This window comes from Notamacropus eugenii, chromosome 4 (assembly GCF_028372415.1).
Source record: "Notamacropus eugenii isolate mMacEug1 chromosome 4, mMacEug1.pri_v2, whole genome shotgun sequence".
In the NCBI taxonomy this organism is placed as follows: domain Eukaryota; kingdom Metazoa; phylum Chordata; class Mammalia; order Diprotodontia; family Macropodidae; genus Notamacropus; species Notamacropus eugenii.
In genome coordinates, this window is record NC_092875.1 from 345,417,549 (window position 1) to 345,441,388 (window position 23,840).

The 23,840-nt window shown below is 40.7% G+C and overlaps 1 protein-coding gene across 2 annotated transcripts in view; it reads right to left on the reverse strand.

The window, feature by feature from the left end:
• Nucleotides 1–17,875, reverse strand: part of SLC12A7 (solute carrier family 12 member 7) — a 291,778-nt gene extending 273,903 nt beyond the window's left edge. Inside the window, exon 1 of one of the 2 annotated variants that reach the window (XM_072605354.1) lies at nt 17,404–17,875. In XM_072605354.1, the coding sequence (XP_072461455.1) occupies nt 17,404–17,674 (271 nt within the window). In that variant the 5' untranslated portion in view covers nt 17,675–17,875. The remainder of the gene's footprint in view (nt 1–17,403) is intronic. The other variant, XM_072605349.1, reaches the window with a different exon arrangement.
• Nucleotides 17,876–23,840: the final 5,965 nt, after the last annotated feature.

Consider the following 23,840-nt stretch of genomic DNA (forward strand, 5'->3'; position numbering starts at 1 on the left):
AAAAAGTGCAAAAGATTTATTTTTGTGTCAATGTGGTTTGACCTCAGAACCCTGGACAGCAGAAGGGAAGGAGTCAGTGCAAAGGGAAGGACTGAAGAAATAAAGTGCATGAAAGTCTTAGGGAAAGAGCATGATATCCTGTAAAAAGCACCAGTTTTAGAAGCAGAGAATTCACCTGAGACTCACTTGGCTTCCTGCCCTTTCATCCCTCTCAGTCTGACAGGTGTACCTAGTTAATCCACTGGCTGTAGGTTTAGCCCGGCTTCATACTGTGGAACTGATCATGGCCCTAGGGGGAGGGTGTGTTTATATTGGGGATGAGAGAGGGAGAAGGATCAAAGAAAGCTGACAATTTAAGTGATCTGGCTCTTCAATGAATAATTTATTCTTGTATCCCATCCTGTTCTGATCTTAGTGACCTCGTTTGCCAGTTGTTGGGTTCTTACTCTTTGTGATCTAGTCTGTCACAGGAGGAGCCTTGGTATCTTAGTCTCCTTCCTGGTCCCCAGTCAGTGAACTCACTTAACCTGGTGGCCCTGCCTTCCCATGTCTAACAATGACTTTAGGATGGTATTCATTGCCTAACTTCTGTGAAGTTGGCAGCCAGGTGAACATTTGTCTAATGCGTGTCTATTAGAGCTCCACTTATTTCCTGTCCATTCAGATCTTTGTTGATTGCCTAATCAGCAGATTAGCCTGACATTCCAGATATTGGACTTTGCATCAGTCTTAGTTTATGGTCCTTGAGTTGCCTATCATTTCACCTTGAACTTCAGGGAAGCTAGGTGGTGCAGTGGGTAGAGCACTGGGCCTAGAGTCAGGAAGATCTAACTTCAAATTCAGCCTTAGATGCTGGTTGTGTGACCCTGGGCAAGTCATTTAACCTGTTTGCCTCAGTTGGGGATAATAATAGCACCTACTTTGTAGAGTTGCTCTGAGGATCAAATGGAGATAAAATTTGTAAATAGCTTAGCACAGTGCTGGACACGTTGTAGGCACAATATAAATGTTTATTTCTTTCCCTTTCCCTTCCCCTTGGACTGATTTCCAGGTCTTAGATATTTTCTTACCTATCCACCCTCTTATGCACATCTGTAGATTAAGGACTCCTTGGGTTCTTTTCTGACATTGCGGGCTTTCTAGGATTCCTAATTCTAGCCTTCCTTCCTTGGTCTGGCCTAGCTTACTACCACCTGAACCCACTTATTTCAACTACATCCAAAACACCACACTGACTCGCTTTTAAAGGTCCTGAAAATGGTTATAAAGTAGAAGTTCTTACCCTTTTTTGTCAGAGACGCCTCTGATGGTCTGGTGAAGCCTATGGACCACTTCTCAGAACAGAATTTTTAAATGCACAAAATAAAATACTCAGGATTACAAAGGAAACAGATTACAATGAAATATATTTGCAATATATTTATTAAAATATTAAAGAATAAATTCACAAACCCCTGATGAAGAACCCTTAGTTCTGTACATAATTGATCACATTAAGGACCCCAGTAAAATTTAAAATGTACACATACATTATAAAAATATAACTCTACTGTAGCATTTATTTAATCCATCTAAAATTAATGTTGGCTATAATAAACATTAATAAAATGGGTTCTAATCCTATCAATAAGTAAGTTAAGTATCCTTGGACACATCTCCTTACGAGTCTGGATCTCACTTTCCTAATCTGTAAAAGAGGAGTTTGATTAGCATGGCTTCCAAGGTTCCCATCCTGCTCTAATAGTGTATGATTTTCTTTGCTTGACACCTTTGCATGCTTTCTTAGAAGAGATTTTCAACTTATGCTTTCTTTTTTCTTTCCACTAATTTCTTTGCAGTAGGAAAAACCAATCAGAATCAGTCACTTGATTATTCTTTTCCAGATGGGCCATTCTAGTATCTAAATTTTTTAAAGACATTACTATGGATTTCATGATGGTTTTGGAGCAGGATTCTTTCAAATCCTATCCCCTTTTCCATCTTTTTTTTTTACTCTCCATCCACCAATGATAGCAGGACAGGTTTGAAAGGGGAAATGCATGTGGAAGAGGACAACCATACTTCTTTGTCTTGGTGATGATTAGAGGAGTTTACAGGTTAACTCAGAGGTTCTTAAGCCTTTTGGGTTCAACATATCCTTAGTGAATCAGCAATTTTTTCAGTGTCTTTAGGTCAAAAGAGATACCTAACAATTCTAGTTATTAAGTAGTTAGGTTGCAAATTTAAAATAGCCTGCCATGCCCCCTTGGGTTGCTGGCAGCACCTGCTGCTGTGGAGCACATTTTGGCAACTGTGGAGTTAATTGTACATTCAATCCAAGTCTGCCTGTTGCTCTCTTACATCAACTAGTCTGGAATTCACCTCTTTATCCTTCCCACTCCCAAACTCTTGGGCCAATGCCCAGGTGCTGATCAACTGTGAAAGTGTAGAAAGGAATAATAAACGCCTGTTGAGAAGTGAAATATAGGTGTCAATTAGTTGTTGAATTAATTCATTTAAAGGAGAAGTGAAGGGCCTTTAATGGTAATAGCCAGCTGTGATCAATTATGAACATTAGATATAGAATCAAGAAACCCAGGTTTGAATTCTAGATCAGTCACTTACTAAGTAATCTGGGCAGGTCACTTAGATCTCTGTTTTCTTCATCTATAAGATGAGAATAATGCGTTCACTACCTATTTCACAGAGTTATTGTGAAAAACGTATCTTTAACACTAAATAAATACAAACTTTTTGAAGTTATTGTATTGCAAAAAGGAAACAACTGAATTGTATCTAAGTTATAGTTCAGACACAGTGTTAGAGAGGATCCGATCTGCTTTCTGTAGCAGCTTCCTGGATTCTTTTCTGGAATTGGCAGCTTCAACAGCCAAGAGGCAATAAATAGTTCTTAGAGGTCTTAAAAGGAGCTTAAATAAAAGGACATTGCATTGTAGAAGGAGCCCTGAGCTATCATGAGGAAGACCTCAGTTCTGATCCAAACTATACCAATAACTTGCCACAACTATCAAAAATAAATCACTTAAGCTCCCTGTCTCAATTTTCCCATCTGTGAAAGGGAAAAGACAACTATTTGCTTCCCTGTATCATTGGGTTTTGCACAAACATCAAATGAAACAACTGCATAAAAGTGATTTGAAAAGTAAAAGGAAGAGTTCAGAGCAGATGATCTTTAAGATGTTGCCTGGTTCTATAAGATCATAGATCTAGACTTGGAAGGGACCCCAAAGACTATACTAGTCCAACTACCTCATTTTACAAATGAGGAAACTGAGGCCCAGAGAGGTGAAATGAAATGATTTGTTCAAGGTCACACAAAAGCAATTGTGGTAAAGTCAGAATTCAAACACCTAGCTCCTTAACCATCCAGTCCAGGGTTCTTTATATTGCCCCTGTGATTCCAAGTATGACATGCTATATAAACAAACAAGCACACAATACTGGCCTAGATGATCTCTCAGCTCTAAGATTCTATGATAACATAAGGGAAAATCATTGGGAAAAGAAGGGCAGGGCCCTCTCTGGTTGTCATCTTTGAGAGGCTAAATGAGAGTGTAGTCTAAGAGAAGAACATAACCACGGTTGAGACACTATTTATATCTTAACCATTTATATCCACTACTATTCCATCTAGGAAAGAAAGGTTCAGACTAATATTTCTTTCCAGTCAAATTGATGCTCATAAATTAACATAATCCTTTTAGTATATGTGGGCTGTTTAAGGCAACTCACCTTTTAAGACAAAGAGATGACATTCCATAAAAGTGAATGAGAATATTTCCTGACACCCTCAAACTCTCTTGAGTTGGATGGGCTGCTTCCTTCTGAGAAAGTAGCTCTCCTGATAGATGACATGGTCAATGCAGGTAGAGGGCAAGGGAATGGAAAGAGAAATCTCCCTCTGAAGTGTTTCTTCCACAGGAAACACAATTGACAGACTGTGGAACTCTGGAATTAAACTCCAGAGTTTTGCTTCCTCATTCTCAATTTCTCTTCCTCCTCACCAAGTGTGAGTCACTTAATCCTTTTTACGTCAGTTTCCTCATCTGTAAAATGACCTGGAGAAGGAAATGGCAAATGGCTCCAATGTCTTTGCCAAGAAAACCCCCCAAAAAGATCAGGGAGAGTTGGACATGACTGAACAACAACAGTGAGAGGCACTAGAGGGAGAACCAGGAAAGGCCTCTTATAGAAGGGACTCAAGTTGAGTTTTGAGGGACATGAGGAAATTGTAAGAGGCAGAAGTGAAGAGGGAGGGCATTCCAGGCATGGAATTGGGAATTGGGAATGAGATTCCCAAACTTCTTTGGCCTATAGTCCCCTTTAAAAAAATTACCCCTAGAAATCTACTTTCCTTAGCCCTTTAACATTTTAAAAAATTTACACTATTTCAAAAAATATATAAAATTTATATTTTTTAAATGATGCAACTTAAATTGAATAATTTATTATAAATTTGTGGGAGTTTTTCCTTCAGTGAAATTTTGATGTCACAATATTGCATCATGTAATCATGTAGTATCATTTTGTAAACAAGTCACATATTCCTGCTGATGCATGGGGGACTTCCCAACAATGGGAGACATGCTCATCTGCCAACACTTGCTTGTTAAGACTTGTCATCAGACTTGACCACTGATCAGTTATAACTTGTATTTTGTGTGTTTATTTGGAAAATAATGAAAGCACTACAACTTTAACTCTATTACACACTTAACAGTATGAACGGTTTTCAAAATTTTTTATCTTCTTTCCTTATGCTTGTACCGCCCCCTTATTTTTATTCAATGCCCCCCAATTGTGCTGAAGGCTACTACCAGCCCCCAATTCCCACCCCTGATCATCCCAGTGCCCTCCTGGGGCAGTATCGCCCTCTTTGGGAACCCCTGCAGAAGGTCCCACCAAAGTAGAAAATCTTTGAAGAAAGGCCTTGAGGTGGTTTGTTTGTCAGTCTGGATCAGGATTGCTAAGTTTGAAGAAGTAGAATTAGAGAATGGGAATTCATTATGGAATTACAGGATTATCACCATAGTTTTGGAAGGTACACTGGTTAATGGTTTTCTTTTTGGCCACAGTAACTCATTGAATCATCTGAATTATTTCAGTATTCTCTTAAATAACTGTATTCTTTTACTTCCCAACCTCCCTCCCCCCCACACAAAGTGACATCCAGCTTTAAGGAAGATACAGTGTAGGTCAGCTATTGCAGCACGCCTTAATCGCTCCTTGTTGGCTCTTTTACAGCCAGTGTTACTGCAGGTCTCTGGGGTTCTTGCACTCCACAAGAGATCTAAGGTCCCTTGGGGATCTATCACTGGTACAGCCAGAGAGCCTGCTTTTCAGACTTGCTCTTTATGTAAATAAATAAATCAATTAAGTAAGGTGAGCACAAGGTTCATTTTTGAAAGATAAGAACTCACAGCATAGAGAACTGTTCAAAATGCCATTTTAGAAACAGAACAACACAGAAAGCTAGGCTGGATTTCCTTCTTGCACAGTAGTATGAAAGTCACTTCAAAGTTCCCAGGCTGGCAGTAACGTACCCAGTGTTACAAAACCTGGGCTCCAAAGACCCATAAATTTTCAGAGCAAGGAGAAAGTTTTTCTTAGTCACTATGTCACAATACCTGGAAATGGAAGGGCAATTCAGGACAAAGTATGTAACTCAACTCTGGAATTCCGGGAGAGTTATAACCACAAAAACAAAAAACTGCTTGTGTTTCTCTTTATGTGTGTTTGTGTTTTAACTTAGTATACATTGTCTTATTGGTAATACAAAAGAATGGGGCTTTCCTGTTAACATTAATGGGCATGACAGGTACTCAGGTGATTTTTTTTTAATATTTCATTTTTTAACCTTATTTCTATTCATTCAAGGAGAAAGAATTCCCCTACCTAATCATATGAATTTGAGCTTTGTGCTCAGGCTGGGCAGAGGGAAACAGAGGGCAGAATACAACAGATGACATGATGTACCACACTTAGTATCTGAGGACTGATCTGCTCTAGTTGGGGGCAACCCCTGTTAACACAATGACTGAATCTTAGATGGGCACAGCTACTCCTCCCTTTCTTGGCCATCCCCTATCTCACCATATGTCCTTCTTCTCTTACTCCTAGTTTTGTTTCTGGGCTGAATTGAGTTAGTCAGGAGGGAGCAAGGAAAGTCCAGAGTAAAGAAATGCATTGGATGCCCAAGAACCTGATCCTGTTCAGACTTTTCAGTCCAAGTTTTAAAACATTATACCAACAATGGCAGGGGTGAGCCTCCTGGTATAATTTCATGCTGATAAGGACTCCTTGCCCTGATATATACCTCTTTTACTTGTTGGGTGCTGCCACAAGTTCCTTTAATTATTCTTAATTAAAGTTGCAAACTGATTCTATAATCAAATATCAACATTAAATGCAAATAGAATGACAGACTGGCCCTACTGTGTAAATGAATGATAAAAGAACTTTTCTGAAGAGCAGATGTGGATAGAAGGAAAGCACTTGAGGCTTAAATGAGATAAGGAAGGGATCCCAGAAGGAGCAAAAGGGAGATAAAACTGAGGGGGTGAGACCAAGCCAGTTTTACTCTTTGGTAAAAATTTAGTCTCCCATTTTTGTTCATTCAAGGAGAAGACAAATGAGAAAGACAAAAGTTAAGCATGTCAAAATATTTGTATACAATCTTCAGAGAGGGAAGAACCTGTATGTGTGCATATGTGTGCATGTATGAATGTGCATAAACACACATATTATATATGTGTACACACATGTGTGAGTATGTGCATGTATATGCAAAAAAGGGGCTAGAGAAGATCATAGACTTCCAGACCTGGAAAGGTAAGGGACCTTGGGTGTGATCTGGTCCAAACCCCACATTTTGAAAATGAGGAAACTGAGACCCAAAGGGGTTAATTGACTTGACTGAGGTCATACAGGTATTGACAGGAGAGGAACCTGGATCCTCTGACTCCAAATTCACTGCTCTTTTCACCACCCTGTTGATCTCCTGGGTCCACTTCTTAGCTCCTGGGAGCCAATCCTCTGAACCCTGTTTCATTCAAGTTATTACTTCAAAATGAATTCTAGATAAAATTCTCAGATTCGAACACTTGCCAACTGCATAGTATGGAGACTGTGAGCTAAGGGAGGGTCTTTGCTTTGCCACGTTGACAAGGGTTAGGTTGCAAAGCAAATGTCCTCCTAAACTCTGGTAGGAAGCAAGTATCATCAGTACAGTTTAAAGCAGAGGTGGGGAACCTTGGGCCTCAAGGCCACATGTGGCCATTTGACTGAGTCCAAGTTTTACAGAACAAATCATTTTATTAAGGGAATTTGCTCTGTGATTCAGTCAAAGGGCCACACTCAAGGACCCAGAGGGTCACATATAGCCTCAAGGCCACAGGTTCCCCATCCCAAGTTAAAGTAAAGAACTGTACCAATTCAATTCCATTTACAAACAGTAACTATACATTCAAGAAATTGTGCTACACAACAGAAAGAACGGAAACACAGAAATAGTCACTGAGCACCCCTCCCAGATCCATGAACTTGCACCGCCTGTCCCCAGGCCTGACATGCTCCCCCTCCTCATCTCAGTCTCTGCTTTCATTCAGCACTCAGTTCCAGCACCACTTCTTTCAAGAGATCCCATCCCCATCCCCTAAACTGGTAATGCCCAATAAGGTTACCTAGTGTCTGCTTGGATGCACTTCATATATACCATACATATGTATGTTCTCTCTCAGTTAGAAAATAAGCTCCTTAAGGGCAGAGTTATTTTGTTTTTGTTTTTATATGTCCAACATCTGATATAGTACCTGGCACCTGTTGTTTAGTCATGTCTGACTCTTTGTAATTCCATGGACCATAGCATGCCAATCCTGTCCGTGGAATATTTTTGGCAAAGATACTGGAGTGATCTGCCATTTCTTTCTCCAATGGATTAAGGTAAACAGAAGTTAAGTGACTTGCCCAGAGTCACACAGCTAGTAAATACCTGAGGTCAGATTTGAAGTCAGGTATTTCTGACTCCAGGCCCAGTGCTTTACCCAATGAGTCATCTAGCTGCTTCCATCTAGCTGCACCTAGTACATATTATTGCTTATTGATTGAGGGAATGCAATACATACCTAGGGGCTGGGACACCCTTTCCCACTTATTTTCCCTTCCTAACCCTACCCCAAAGCCATCCAGGCTGTTCGGGGCAGTAGGAAAACCTACCAGCACCATTACCCTTCCTCTCTTGCCTGCCTTTTTGGTTCCTCCCTGGTAGCACCAAGAACCTCATGTGGACTACTTCATGTCCTACCACTTAGATAAGATTGGGACTCATGAATTATGGTAAAATGAAGGTCCACCAGGTCTTATCATCAGCCCACTTCTATTCAAGGAGTTCTTAACTTTTTTTTTTTTTTTGTCGTGGGCTCTTCTGGCAAACTAGTGAAAATTATAGACCTCTTCTCAGAATAATGTTTTTAAGTAGTTGAAAGAAATGTTAAATTTCATTCAGAAATTAATGAAAATTAGGATCTGTTTTTTTTTTCCTCATCCAAGTTCATGGATGTTTTGAAATCTATCCATAGACCTGTTGGGAGTCTGTGGATCCCATAGAGGTTCTTATGAATCTGGGAGGCTCCAGGTGACTACCATTATCATCTACTGTTGCAGCCTATGGATCCCTGGACCTTGCCATCTGCCTTGCCTTGAAATTTCTTTTAGATGTTGTTTCTCCCAATTACAGTATGAGCTCCTAGACATAAAGGATTGTCTTGATTTTTCTATTTGAACTTGGCACAAAGTAAGCATTTAATGAATGCTTGTTTATCCATCCATTCATCCATCCATCCATTCATTCCTAGGGAATTAAACAGAAATCTTTTACTGTTCTTCATACCCAAATCTCTGTATCTTGCCTTCTATGCCTAAAATATACACCCTACTCAATTGCACCTCTTAGAATTCCTAACTTCCTTTAATACCCAGCTCAAGCATCACATTTTTAAATGGTCTTTCCCAATTCCCCCAGTTGTAAGTGGCTTACTCACATCCCCAATAACATATCTATTTTCCATCTGCTTATATATGCCTAGCTCATTTATAGTTTATACTGTACCTTATATAGCAGGATCCATTTAGTTTCTCTGGTCCTCGGGGTCCTCGTAAGTTTAATGAAAGAGCTGGAGTAGATGATCTCTAAACTCCCTTTCAGATCTAAGATTCTGGGGTTCTAAACTGAGTATTACTGTTACTGGGTATTGCTAAATTCACACTTATAAGGCTACATTCATAAGTTCTTCATACAGGATTATGAGAAAAATTAATTTATATCCCCTATGAGAAAATTGTTTATTTCCATTTCTCAAACCTTTTGTATACATAGAACAAGGCAAGGGCAAAGGAAAAATAAATTCTAGGACTTCAGATTCTCAGCCTAGTTTCTAATCTTAAGCCTTAGCTTATATCGCCAGATCTGTACCAGATGAACAGCTTGCTTCTAAATTCCTAAATTCACTTGTTTGTGTCTATGACCTATAGAGACAAACAAAGGAAAATTATTCATCAGCAAGGATGAATACTGGAGGAATTCCATCACCAAGGAGTTGTTTTATTATTATTATTATTTGTGCAAAAAAATATTTTGGGGTCCAGAACTATGATTTCATTGGTTTAGAGAACTCCCAGTGAAGAAATTTCCTTTACTAATGCAGACTGGAAATTGTTCCCCAAATTCTAGTTTAGAGAGTTGCCTGGGGCACTGAGAGATTTCATGACTTGTCCAAGGTCACACAGGTAACATGTGTTAGAAGGGAGAGACTTTAACCTATACCTTTCTGAATCAATACCAATCCCACTACCTCTCATGCCAAATAAAACCTAGGAATTTTTCCTTAAGATCAATACAAGTTTACTCTCTTGGATGCCCTCATTATTTATATGAGGTAGACTGTAAATAAATGTTGCTGCTGTTCAGTTATTTTGGCCATGTCTGACTCTTCATGATCCCATCTGGGGTTTTCTTTTTTTTTAAATTGCATTTATTTGTTTATTTTTAGATTTTGATATTTATTTTCACAAAATTTTGAGTTCCAAATTTTCTCCCCATCTCTCCCCTACCCCTACCCCATAATACCTTGCATTCTGATTGCCCCTTCCTTCAATGTACCCTCCCTTCTATCACACCCCACCCTTCCCTTATACCCATCTTCTCTTTTCTTGTAGGGCAAGACAAATTTCTATACCCCATTACCTGTGTTTCTTATTTCCCTCTGGGGTTTTCTTGGCAGAGACAGTGAAGTGGGTTGTTATTTCCTTCTCCAGCTCATTTTACAGATGAAGAAACTGAGGCAAACAGGGTTAAGTAACTTGCCCAGGGTTACACAGCTAGTTAAGTGTCTGAGACTGTATTTGAACTCATGAACATGAATTTTCCTGATTCCAAGTCCAGGGCCCTATGCACTGTGCCACCTGACTGAGTAAATAGCTACACACCTGATATGATTACATGTAATTAATAATATTATCTTCATTTTACAAAGTTGAACATTCGTTGAACAAAAAAGAGTGACTTTTTCAGCCTGCTATTCCAACCTGGAAGCTCCACAGCATCATAAAAGGAGATAAAGGAGAGGGAAAAGAGAGGATGAAGAAGCACAGCCTGAGCCTGAGATTCCTTGCAGACACACTCCAAAATATAGGTATTTCATATTCATAGATGATACAGGGAGAAGAAACTTTAGAGAAGACTGTATTACAAGTAGTATAACCATTCTCATTTTCCAGATGAGGAATCAGGGAAAGGGCTCAAGCTCACACAGGTGACCTGAGCAGAGGCAAGATCCAGTGTCCTTTCCACTAAGCCATACTTTTACCTCCTCAAATTTTAAGCTGTGAGTCAGATTAGCTCCCTAAATCTCCTACTGTTTGAGTTGGGATGACTGAGTAAGGCCAGCTCCCCATGTATTTTAATTCTGAAGAATCCCGCCTGATTCCTCATCCGTTTCTGATCAGCCTTGTTTCTCCCCAGCCCCAAATCAACCTAGACAGCCCATCTCTTAATTCATTCCAATCTAGCCTCTGGAGCGCCAGCTCAAGAGATCCTTGAATTTTTCAGTCAATACTCCTTCCATTTACTCACTTTAACAGAAATCTGGCTTTTCCCTAAGGACACTATGCTAATTTCAACTCTCTTTCCTGGAAGCTGTTCCTTCTCCACTTGTTACAGTCTCTCATTCACATTAAATCCATTCTTTCTCCCCATCATAACTTCCAGGTCTTTGACCAGGTCCTACTCTCCCAATCTATCTTTCTTCTTCTGGATTCACTTGCCCACATGCCCAGTCCAAAGCTTATATTCTGCCACTTTAATAGTTCACTAGCTGATAATCTAGAATCCTTCATTCTCCTAACTTTCTAAGATTTCCAACTTGAGTAACCCTGTCATCTGATCTCTTTTTGAAAAGTTCTTTTATTTTATTCTAAACAAGTCCCAATTAAATAAACACTTCCACATACAAAACAAGAACAGAGAAAAAGAAGGGTACATGAAACCTCAAATCCCTATGACTGATACTATCATCTTACCTTTATGCCTCTGCTCCTAGGTTGCTGAATATCTCTGGAGAAAGTATTGTTATCCAGATGCCTTCAGGTACTATTAACTGAAGGTGCCTCACTTCAGATGTGCCCTCGTTCCTGCTTAAAAAATCTGTTGTATTTAATCTTAGAACATGTTACCACCCATCAAATGTATGGATAGGCGAACAATTGATGAATAAACAAGAGACAGAGAGCAGTACTCTTATCCATTCCCTATCACATTTCCCACAGCAACTATTCTAAAGTTTCTCTTCTCAACACAAGCTCCAAATTATACTCCAATATCTCTCATTTACAGCAGATGATTCAGCCTTCAACTTCCCTTACCTTCATTTTTCATGTCCAATAAGTTGCCAAGTTGAGTCTACATCCAAGTCTGTCCCTTCTCTCCACTCAGTCAGCTTTCATCATCTCTTGTCTGACTATTGAAAAGGCCTTCTAATTGGAATTTCTGCTTCTAGTTTCTTCCCTAAACAATCCATCTTCAAAGGAATGCCAAATTAATATGTCCAAAGCACAGGTCATTCCACTGTTTAAGAAGCACCAGTAACAATACTGTTTCATGAACAACTTTGAGGGACTGTCATTTTGACTATTATAAGTACTCGAATTGACCACAAAGGACCTATGAAGGAAGATGCTATCCGCATTCAGAGAAAGAACTGATAAACAGAAGTATGTACAGAATGATTTTACATATGTGTACATACACACACACATATACATATTTGTCTAATGGTAGCCATCTCCAGGGTGAGGGAAAGGAAGAAAAAAAGTTACATAATACCTTTATAATATATTTGCAAAGAATAGTAATAGATTTGCAGTTTCATATACAATCATCTTTTTTTTAGTTCCATTATGTTATGGAAATGCTTGTTTTATTTCGTAAGTTCAGAATAAAATAAATGAAATTTAAAATAAAAAGAAGCATCAGTAGCTACCTACTGCCTCTAGGATAAAGTACAAAGTGCATTTTTGGCATTTAAAACCCTTTACAATCTAGCTCTAGACTGACTGTCTTTCCGGGTTTAGTGCTGATTTCTTTTCCTTTAGATTCTCTACATTCCAGGCAAACTGGCCCACTGAGTATTGTTTGTACTTGACATCCCATCATTTGTCTGCCTGCCTTGGCATTGGTTTTCTCTCATTCTTGGAAAGTGTGCTCTTTCTCTCCACAGTTTAGAATCCCTAGCTTCCTCTATGGTTCCTCTAAAGTGTCACTTGATGCTCCCAGTTGCTAGTCTCCTCCACTGCTCAAAAAACAAAATAAAAAACATGCATTCCAGCCCCTCTCCCAACTAGAATGTGAACTCTAAGGGCAGGAACTATTTCATTTTGGTCTTTGTATCTTCAGTGCCTGGTACAGTACTTGGTACCTAGTAGGTGCTTCATAAATGTTTATTTAATGACTGAATAAATGAATGGAGATTGAGGGTAAAGAGTCAGAATATTAGAGTTATAAGAGATCTGAGGGACAATCCGGTACAACTTGTATCTGTATAGGAAGCCCTCTGTAAGATCCATGATGAGTGGTCATCTAGCCTTCACTTAAAGGCCTCTAGTGAGAAGCAACCCACAGCTTCTGGAGGCAACACATTCCACTTTTGAATAGCCAGCTATGTTAGGAAGTTTTTACTAACACTGAGCCACAATGTGCCTCTTTTTCCTTAAACTTATCTCCTTTATTCCTCATTAAGGCCAAGTGATAAATCAATAAACACTTTTAAGTCACCTACTATATTCCAGACCTGATGCTAAGCTCTGAGGATATTCAAATGAGGCAAAAGACGGCCCCTGACCTCAAGGAGCTTAGAATCAAATGGAGAAAACAACATGCACACAAATATATACAAAGCAAGCTATATACAGAATAAACAGGAGATGATTAAAAGATGGAAGGCTTTGGAATTAAAAGGGGTTGGACAAGGCTTCCTGTAAGTGGGATTTCAGTTGGAACTTAAATCCAGGGAGTTCAGTAGTGAGAGTGGAGGAAGGAAAGTGTTCCAGCCATGGGGGACAGTCCGAGAAAATACCTGGAACCTGAAGAGGGAGTGTCTTGTTCATGGAACAGTCAAGAGACCAGGGTCATTGGTTTAAAAAAGAGTCAGGGAATAAGGTGTAAGAAGACTGAAAAGGTAGGCGAGGGCTAGTTTAGGAAGGGCTTTCAAGGCTAAACAGAATGTTTCATGTTTGCTCCTAGAAGCAAGAGGAAGCCACTGGAGTTTATTGAGTGTAGGGGCTGGGGGGGAGGGGCGGTAGGGTGGTAATGACATGGGTCAGGCCTTTGTTTTAGGAAAATCATTTTAGTGGCAGAATGGAGGATGGATTTGGAATGGAGAGAGGCTTAAGGCAGGCAGACTTACCAGCTGGCTATCATAATAATCCAGGAGAGAGGCGAACAGGGTCTGCGTTAGAGTGGTGGCAGTATCAGACAAGAGAAGGGACATTATACGAGAGATATTGCAAAGGTGAAATCAACAGGACTTGACAATAACTTGGATATGGGGGCAGGGAGAGGGGTAGGAGACAGTGAGGAGTCCAGGATGACTTCTAGATTGTGAGCCTGTGGACTGAGAGGATGGTGTTCCCCTCTATAGTAACAGATAAGATAGGGGGTGGGCTAGGGGAAAATATAATGAATTCTGTCTCAGTCATATCTCTACTGGACCCCTTTGCCTCATTCCTTCCTCCCTCCTCTGAGCCCTTGCTCCAGCAGTTGCCTTCTCTTTCTCTATCTTTCTAGGTCTATCTGTCTACCTCTGGGTCTCTCTTTCTCCCGACCCTCAACTGGTTCTTCCTCATCAATATGCTTTGCAAACCACATTGATTTAAATCACAATTGACATTTTGGTTCCTAGGAAGGGTCCTGCCTGAGCTCCTCACTTGAAATGCATGTCTCCAGACTAAATAAACCACTAAAATCAGGAAATTATCGTAGAGAACTCATTTTAACGAGAAACAGTGTCATGAAAAGTGGAATGCCTGCATGTTCAACTTTAAAATCAATACTTAAATTAATTTGCCATATTATATGAAGAAAAGCTATCCTGAATTTCAAGGAAACTGAAGACTACAGATAGCGTTATCTTTGGCAATCTTCAAAAATCACAAGTCCCAATCCCGGCCCCATCCCCCCATCAGATTTTCCTTTGGAGATGATTTCAATAATTGAATTGTGAACTCCTACACGACAAGCCAAATTTCACTAATTTCAAGCCTGGAGACAAGAAAAATACACTTGAAAAATAAACAATACCAGCTTTGGTATTTACCATCTGTGTGACCTTAGGCTACTCATTTAATCTCTCTGGGCCTCACTTTTCTCTTCTGTTATAAGGAGGGGATGAGACAAGATGACCTCTAAGGGCCCTTCTGGCTTTCACTCAATGAATCCATTTATTACTTTTTTTTTCAGACTAATACCAACCTCTCTCCTTAACTCCACTTAATAGTATCCGTAGCTTCTTTCAAAACACTGCTCAGGCATTAACCTTCTACAAGAGACATTTTCCAAATTAAATCAGTCCCCCATTTGTAGAATATAAACTACATAGAAAGAAAATTCTCCATAAAACTACTAGGTAAGCAACCCTTAAGAGACTTTGTTCAGCATTTGAAAGGACAAGTAAAAAGAGAATGAACCTGTATTTGGAATCAGGACCCGAGTTCAAATCCTTTGCTCTAGTACTTAGCATCCATGTAATCTTGGGTAAGTAGTCCCTTAACCTCTCAAGGCCTTGTTCAGTTCCTCCATTTATAAAATGAGAGGGTTGGACTAGATGACATTGAGGCTACATTGAAGTTTTAAATTTAGGATCTTACATGTACTTCGTGGCCAGTGGTCTTTTCATCTTTGCCTCAGAGTGATTATTACAGACCCTGAGTTTCTTAATCTGGAGTCCAGGAACTTGGTTTAAAAGAAAAAAATTTGTATAAGTATATGTCAATGTGATTGATCTGTGTAATTCTAAAAATTTTACTTAATGCATTTATAGACATTATTCTGAGAGAAGTCCACAGGCTTCACCAAACTGCCAGAGGGGTCTATCACATGAAAAAAAAAACTTTAAGAACCTCTGCATTAGAAAGAAGAGAGATTTCTTTTCCCTCCTACATTCATCCCTAAGCTTCTCATCTGCTTGGGCTAGAACTATTACAGCAGAAATATGAAAATATGAAATATATAAAATATGAAATATGAAAAAAATAACAGTCAAAAGAATGTCTTTCTCTAAAGTTCTGAACTGCATATATAACAAAAAGGGACAAGAGGTAGACAAGACACCCTGGTAGGCCAATTACTGAAATAAATATCATCTTCCTCAAAAGGAGCTCTTCCACACCTGGACACTATGAGTGGAAGTCCAGCCTCCTTCTAGGCAGCCTGGCCTAATGGAGAGAAGCTTGGGGGGTATAGGAAGAGAAATGGGTCAATGATCTGGGTTATAGTACCTACTTAGGCCACGTATTCTCTTGGGCAAATAAATCCCTTAGCTGCCTGGAGAAAAGGGTGGATTAGATCAAGAGTTCTTAACCTGGAGTACAAGAACTTTTTCAGAAATGTTGATAACTGTAATTCAATATAATTTCTTCCTTTTAAATTCTATGTATTTTATTTTATGAACTTCAAGTATTATTTGGAGAAGAGGTCCTCAGGCTTCCAGTCTGATTTTTCACCTTGGTTCTAAAGCTTCAGGATTTTATGAAAAATAAGATTAAACACTAAGAGAATTCACTGACCCATCGATCACCGACTAAGCATCCTTCCTCTCCCCTTCCTCTTTAAAAAAAGTAAAGCGAAAGGTCCAATTTCGGAGATAAACTCGACTTTCCCAAGTCCTCGGTTATAAACGGGAACTTTGCCAATAGGAAGCAGACAGGCTGTCACGACAGGACTAAGAAGCAACCTTGGCTCTAATCACATGATTTCTTGGAAGAGGATCAACAGTGCTGAAATGCACCCGGAAGACAGCGGGCTGCTAGTCCGCGGTACTTACAAGGCGCGGACTGAACACGGGAGGTAGGGAAAGGATGTCTTGGGTGGCAAGGGATGTAGATAAGGGGCGAGATTCGGAATGATTGAAGTTTGACTTCCCCCAGCAGTAGGGAAGTAGCCACACCACGCCAAATACAGATACATTGTCCGGTCAGTGCCTGTGAGTAAGTCTCCGGAATGGCAGGCGTATCAGTACCATAACAGCCCCATTTCCACTCTGCTAAACACCAGTCCTACCGTCTAAAGCCACTTGCGAGAGACAGGCAGCAACGTTCACAAGGTCCTCAAACCCCGGAGAAGCTTGAATGTTAGCCCAGCGTCTGTGGGGCAAGTGTTAGCGGCTGCAGGAGCGGCGCTGAACTCCCCGCCAGGGCACAGCTCTTTGTTTTTCTCCCCAGTAGCCGGGAGGCCCCCGGGGAATCATCCTGCTCTGCCCTCTAGGTGGATTTCCCGCTACTGGGCAGCTCTCCCAAGCCGTACCGGACTTAGGATCCCAGGAAAACCAAGAGGGCCACTTTCCAGCTCCTTGGCTTGTCGGAATCAGCGCTGCTGCTCAGACCGAACTGGAAAGGACAGGGAGGAACAGCGGCTAACAGGACCAGGAGGGGGTGTGTGGAAGGGTCTGGTCACCCCGAGAGTTCTTGGGGCCATCAGACGAGATTTCCTGCCCCTTCCCTATTATGCTTCTCAACCCCAGCCCTGGGAAGCTGGGGTAATAATGCGCCCCCCTCCCCCCAGCCCAAGCCAAAGGTCTGGAAGGAAACGCGGTGAGGTTTTGGGTGGGTCGTGCCGGAGGCGACAAGCGGGGCACCTACCGTATCTGCTGGGCTCGCGACAGTAGTGCAGGATCGGCAACGCGTCGTCCTTGGCCACCTTCGCCCGCGGCTCCGGGAGGACCTTCTCCCCAGCCAGTGGCGCCTCCGGGCAAAGGCTGGGGCTGGGGCTGGGGCTGGGGCGCGGGCTGGGGCGCGGGCTGGGGCGCAGTCTGCCACAGCCGCCGCGCTCCGGCCCCGCCGCGGCGCCGCTCGGAGCCCCCAGCTCCCCCGGCCCGCCAGCGGCGGGGGTCACCACAAAGCGCTGGGACATGGCTCCAGGGAGGGAGCTCCGCGTCCGGAGGCTGGTGGGAGACGGAGGAATCGCTGCTCGGTGTGTGCGGTCCTCACCACTCCCCGGGGTCCGCACCCCGAGAGCCCAGACTCTCCGCGGTCACCGCGGCTCTGGCAGCGGAACGATGCCGGGTTGTAGCCAAAGCCGGACGCTAGCCCGGCACATTGTCTGGATGGAGGGGGTGGGGGGCTAGAAGGGAGAGGGAGGGAAGAAGGAGCGAAGGGCGGGGACACCGCTGAGAGACCCCGCCCCCTGGTCCTCAGCCCCAAGTGGAAAAGCCCCGGGAGGCTCAAGGGGCCCGAGTGAATGGAGGAAGACAGGGTGTCTGCCGAGGCAGAGGGGCCAAGGGACGAGCTTGGCAGGGACTGCGCCCGGCCACCTTTGGGTGGGTGGGCATCTGCAGACTGAGAAGACAGAATCTGACATGCAACTTATACTAGGAAGGGGGCCGGGCGGGGTGAAGAGGGAGCGAATAAGACGACTAGAAGAAGGTACCTAGGAAAGTTCAAAGCATCTCCTCCAAGGACCGTTTCAGGACCGAGAGAGGAAATCGAGGACTGCATCCCGGAGTGCTGGGGCTTTAAATAGGAGTCGCCTTGCCATGTGACATTGAAAGTTTCTTCCCATCTCAATCAGAGCATACAAGGGCAGCACGGACCCTAAGGGGACCCTGAAGGACTAAATCAAACGTCTTAAGTCATTTTTATTAACATCTACAACGAGTTCAACCACCCCGGAGAAAAAAGGGAGAATGCCTCCACCACCCCCAGGGCGGAGAAAGGATTTTATTTAAAACCTTGATTTCCGTTATGGTCATCGAAAGAGATACCAATTAGGTAGCATGGGGGATGGGGGGAGAGGATTAACCAATACAGGATAGTAGGTGGCAACAAAAGATATTCCACAGATTAAGTGCTTTAAAAACAACGTCTTTTTGGACTGATTATTCTTCTTTGGAGATTATCCAGGGTAGGTGAGATTTTTTTTTTTCTTCGTTCTTTGGGTTCATTCACTTCTCCACCAAAGAGTTAATCACTTGGACATACAAACGTAACTTGGATTCTGCTATTGTATGGAAGTTGCTGGAGGTCAATTAAGGTGTAAGAAAAAGGAAACGAAATTAAACTCTGCCATTTGGGGGCATGTCAGCAGTTGTAGAGTAAAGTTTTTCACTGGAAGGAAGTTGGAACGAATGGTCAAAAATGAAAATTAGAGATGATCAGTAGATTTCAACACTTCTCTGCTGTCTCCCAGTAATAGGGTTAAAGGAAGCTCCTCTATTTACAGTTTTTATTTACTCTTTGTTCATGTTATCGGCAGTATGTGATAGCACTGTATATGTACAAAGTACTTCAAAAAGTGTTCCAAAAGTCTTAGTGAAATATTAAGTTATTAAAGTTTAATAGTGCTTTAAGACTTTTGGGATACCAAATATATGTTCATTGCTATTCAACCTCAGGGTATAATATTTTCACATTTTAATCTATAGAAAATCTCCAGAGTATAGGTATTACCTTCAATAACGTATATCCCTACATATCTACATCCAACTCTTCTTAACCTATGACATTTTTGTTCGTTTTCCCATAAAGTCCACATATAGGTTATACCCAATGTGCTGAAAGCCTCCCTTTGGCTCCTTTAATATTTAGTGAGCATTAATATAGCACTAATTCTTCATTTGGACTAAGTGAACAGCCCACATACTTTCTGACAATAGAGGTGCTTAATGACATTTTTATGTCAATTCCTGTTAGCAAATCTTGATAGAGAATATGCTGTAGTCCTAAATTCACCTTCAATCATGATTCTTTTGAGCCATATGGCCTCACTAATAGTAGCTGATAGGTAGCATTTATATAGCACTTACTATATTCCAGGCACTGTGCTAAACACTTTACAATTATTACCTCATTTGATCTTCCGAACAACTCTGGGAAGTAAATACTATTATTATCCCCTTTTTACAAATGAGAAAGCTAAGGCAAATAGAGGTTAAATGAATGGCCCAGGGTCACACAGCTAGGAAATGTCTGGGACTGATTTGAACTCAGTTCCTCCTGACCCCAGGCCTGGTGCTCCATCCTCTACACCACCTACCTTGAATATTGTTGTTATTAAACAGGAAGGGTTTTGCAGAAGCAAGCAGTTTCATTAAAAGTCCTGTGCGATTTCCGAAATGTAATCCAATCCAATTTCCTCTCCGTATTAAATTCTGAGTCATTAACGAATGAAGAGATATGTGGAAGTGGGAGGTCCACAGATGTTAGACATTACATATTTTCTTATTTTTCAATGTGTTGACCAGTTTTAATGATTTTTTTCCTTTTTAAAAATACTATTTGTTATATAGGATGACTTTCTGAGAGGCAAAGGGAAAGGGCTATGGGGATAACTATGGATGATGTTACAAACAGAAGCCATCAATAAAAACTCATTTAAAAAATTCCGAGTGTATTTTAATTGTATGACTGTAGTGCCTGTCAGGCATGTGTGTGTTTATGTGTGTGTATACACATTTATACATACATACATAGTATGTATGTACAATAGATTGTCCATACAATCATCATATAATAAAGGCAATATGCAATTTTTCAATCACTTCATTTTTCCAATGTGAATTGTCAGGAAATTTCTTTTAAAGGACCATAGGTTTTATTGAAGAGGATTTATAGTGTTCCAGGATGCAGTCCAATGTCTTCTGTGAATAAGAACATTTAGAGACACTCTCCAATAGAAAATTCTACTGTTTGGGATGTCCCAACATATCTCCCTGTTTTGTGTCTCATTTGAAGTTAAACTGTACAACTTGTTGAATAAACATATCTCTATGGCGACAACTGTCAGAGAATCCTGACATGGCTGATATCCTGTTTGAAGACAACCTTTAAGGTTGCATTTGAAAACATTTGACTAACAATAGATAAGTGGGATTTTATCTTCCCTCTACCTCTTAGTTGTTTAATTGTGAAGACATGACTTACTTTTGAAAATCATCTGGGAAACTCTGACAACTTTCATCAAGGATTTTGCTGTATACCCAGAACATTGGTATAGAGATTTTGTAAAGAAGAGAAAGATAACATATCATGGGTTGATAGTTGCTGGTGTTATAGGATCATAGAGAAAGACATGTAGGATCATAGGCTCACAGCTGAGAAAACAATCTTAGCTTCCTCATTTTGCAAGTGAATAAATTGTGTATATTTACAGAGTCAGAATCCAAACTCAAGTCCTCTGATTTTTTTTTGGGGGGGGGGAGAGGGAAGGCAAGGCAAATGGAATTAGGTGACTTGCCCAAGGTCACACAAGTCTGAGGTTAAATTTGAACTCAGGTCTTCCTGACTCCAGGGCCAGTGCTATATTCACTGCACTCTGCCCCCTCTGACTTTTAAATATAGAGATTTTCCCACTACACTACAGTAGAGAAAGGTTATCTTCTTAGTTGACCTTCCCCCTCATTTATTTTCAAAAGTACCATCTGTGATCTTTTTCACTCCTTCATAATCTCTTCTCGGAGAGGTTTCCTGAAAATTGATCTTCCAGTCCCTTTAAAATTGTGTCACTTCTAGTTCAAGTTTCTCCTTTATGAATTTGGTTAGGTCTGTAAGTCTCTCTTCCCAATTTCAATTTAGATGTCACTGCTTCCTCTCAGGGTAATCTTGTCCTTAGTGAAATCAAAATGTGGTGTTCTTCCTATCATGGATGAGGAGGGGCAGTGTGGTACAGTGGAAAGAGTGATGAATTGCAACTAGCTTCAGACCCTAACTCTGATACATACTACCTATGTGACTTTAGGCAGGTTCCTTGTATAATAACCCTGTGTCCCAAAATTGAAACTTTGAGTTTATATATACTGTGTTCAATTTTGGGGACTTTTATAAATCAAAAGGTCCTAATTGAAGGTTTCCCTTGGAAACATTAGAATATATCTCATGTCTAGACCTCTATGAACAAGATCTTTAACCACTGTAGAAGCATCCAGGTAACTATATATCAAAATATACAACAGCTTTATGCTGCTTATCATTTTCCATTACCCTGTAATATTTTGCAAATGAATTTATATTCTAAAGCAGGGCTGCAATTGATTTTCATGTCTCTGCTTGGCAAAGAGATTGAATATTTTCTGGCTGAAAGGATTGCTGGTATCTTTTGGTCTTGTAGTGACATTGGTTGGACTTTTTAATGAAGTGGTTCAGTCATATGCAGTATCTTTATTGTTGTCTGTTCCCCTCCCCTCCATCCCCCTTCATTATGACATGGACTTTCCTGCTGAGAAATCAATTGAATAATGTTAGATACATGTGGTGGTTTTCTCCAACTCATTCTAGGTGGCTCAGTGTTTAGAAGACTGGGCCTGGAGTCAGCAATACTTGAGTTCAATTCTGACCCCAGACACTTACTAGTCATGTGATCCTGGATAAGTCACTTAACCTGTTTGCCTCAGTTTCCTCAACAGTAAAATGGTATATATAGATATATATATATACCATTATATAGATATGTATAGATAATAACAGCACTTACCTGAAGAATTGTTGTAGGAATCAAATGAGATGACATTTGTACAGCTCTTAGCATGGTACTTGGCACATAGAGGGTGCTACAGAAATGCTTATTCCCTTCCCTTGTGTTTTCAGAACTGGCATTTTGCTTAAATGGACCAAGTTGGAACATCTGTAATCAAGGCAGCCTCTTCTTTTCATTTGAATCCCACCTGAAATCTGTTGTGCCCACCTTTGTGTTAAAGTCATCTAGCATATAGGTATCTTGGTGAAAATAGATTTAGTTTGGAAGATCTTATTTCTTCAACCTCTGTCAGACTTGTTGGTATAAAAACTGCAGGCTAGTGGAGTTCTGGGTTCAAATCATGGTTCTGATACTGTGTGACCATGGCGGAGTCACTGAGACTCAGTTGATTCATCTATAAAATGGACATAATAATACTTTGTCCACCTTCTTCACAGGATTGATTTCAGGAGAAACAATGATTTGTAAACCTTAAAGTATACCTCTTTCATCTGGGAGGATTAGGGTAAACTTCTTGGAAGAAACTCCTAAGTTGGCCTTAAAGAAAGAGACTTTCAATTGGTAGAAATGAGGTGGGAATGCATTCTTAACATGATGACAGACTACACTAATGCACGGAGGTAGGAGAATAAAAGATGACATCATGGAACCACTGGTAGTTCAGTTAGGCTGGAAAGTAGGGTTTGTGATGAGTAGTATGAAATTAGTCTAAAAAAAGGTAAGAGCCAGACTGTAGAGGGTATTAAATGCCAGACTGAGTAAATTTTATTGTAGCCTATCGGAAGCCCAGAACTGCCAAAGTTTTGTTTGTTTTAATCGGGTGGGGTGGGGGTGGGGGTTAGGGTGACCTAGCCAAATCTGTGCCTTTCAAAGATTATTTTGGCAGCTGCATGAAGGATGGCTTAGACTGTACAGAGGCTGAAGGCAGAGTTACCAGTTACAGGGCTGTAACAACAGTGTAGGAAAGATAGCCTGAAGTTAAGCAAGTTGTCTTTAGATACAGGTTAAAATCAACTCTGCCCAAGCCTTTATTTGTCTCTAAAGGAGAATCTGTGAGCTGTCTTTCCATTTAACTGCAATGTTCTTGTGCTTCTGGTTTCATTTACAGTGAAAATGTCAATACACTTGTAGCTCATTTCCTCCAGTAGTGTGTCAACTTCTTGGTTCTTAGACATAGATCATGCTTTATGAAGACTATAAATTAAGTTCATGTTTGTAAATGGCCTAATAATGATAAGACTATTAGCATCCTTGCCACCCTCTCCTCCTTTTCCCCCGATCACTTTTTACTAGTATGCCATAGTTGTTATGAAAGCTGAAGGGAGCTGCAAAGGATTGAAAGGTCACTTTATATTTTTATCCATTCATGAGCATTGTCTATTTTGTAGGTTGGTCAATTCTGTGGCTCGAAAATTTATCTGGCTGCCAACATTTAAGTTATTAACTGGGAAGTAAGTATACTGGAAGAAGGAAGAAGAGGGAGGGAAAAAATTTGGAACTCAAAATTTTTCAAAAAGATGGTAAAATTATTTTTACATGTAATTGAGAATAATAAGAGAGAAATAAAACATGGGCCCTTTACAAGTGGAAAATAAAATGAAATGATAGA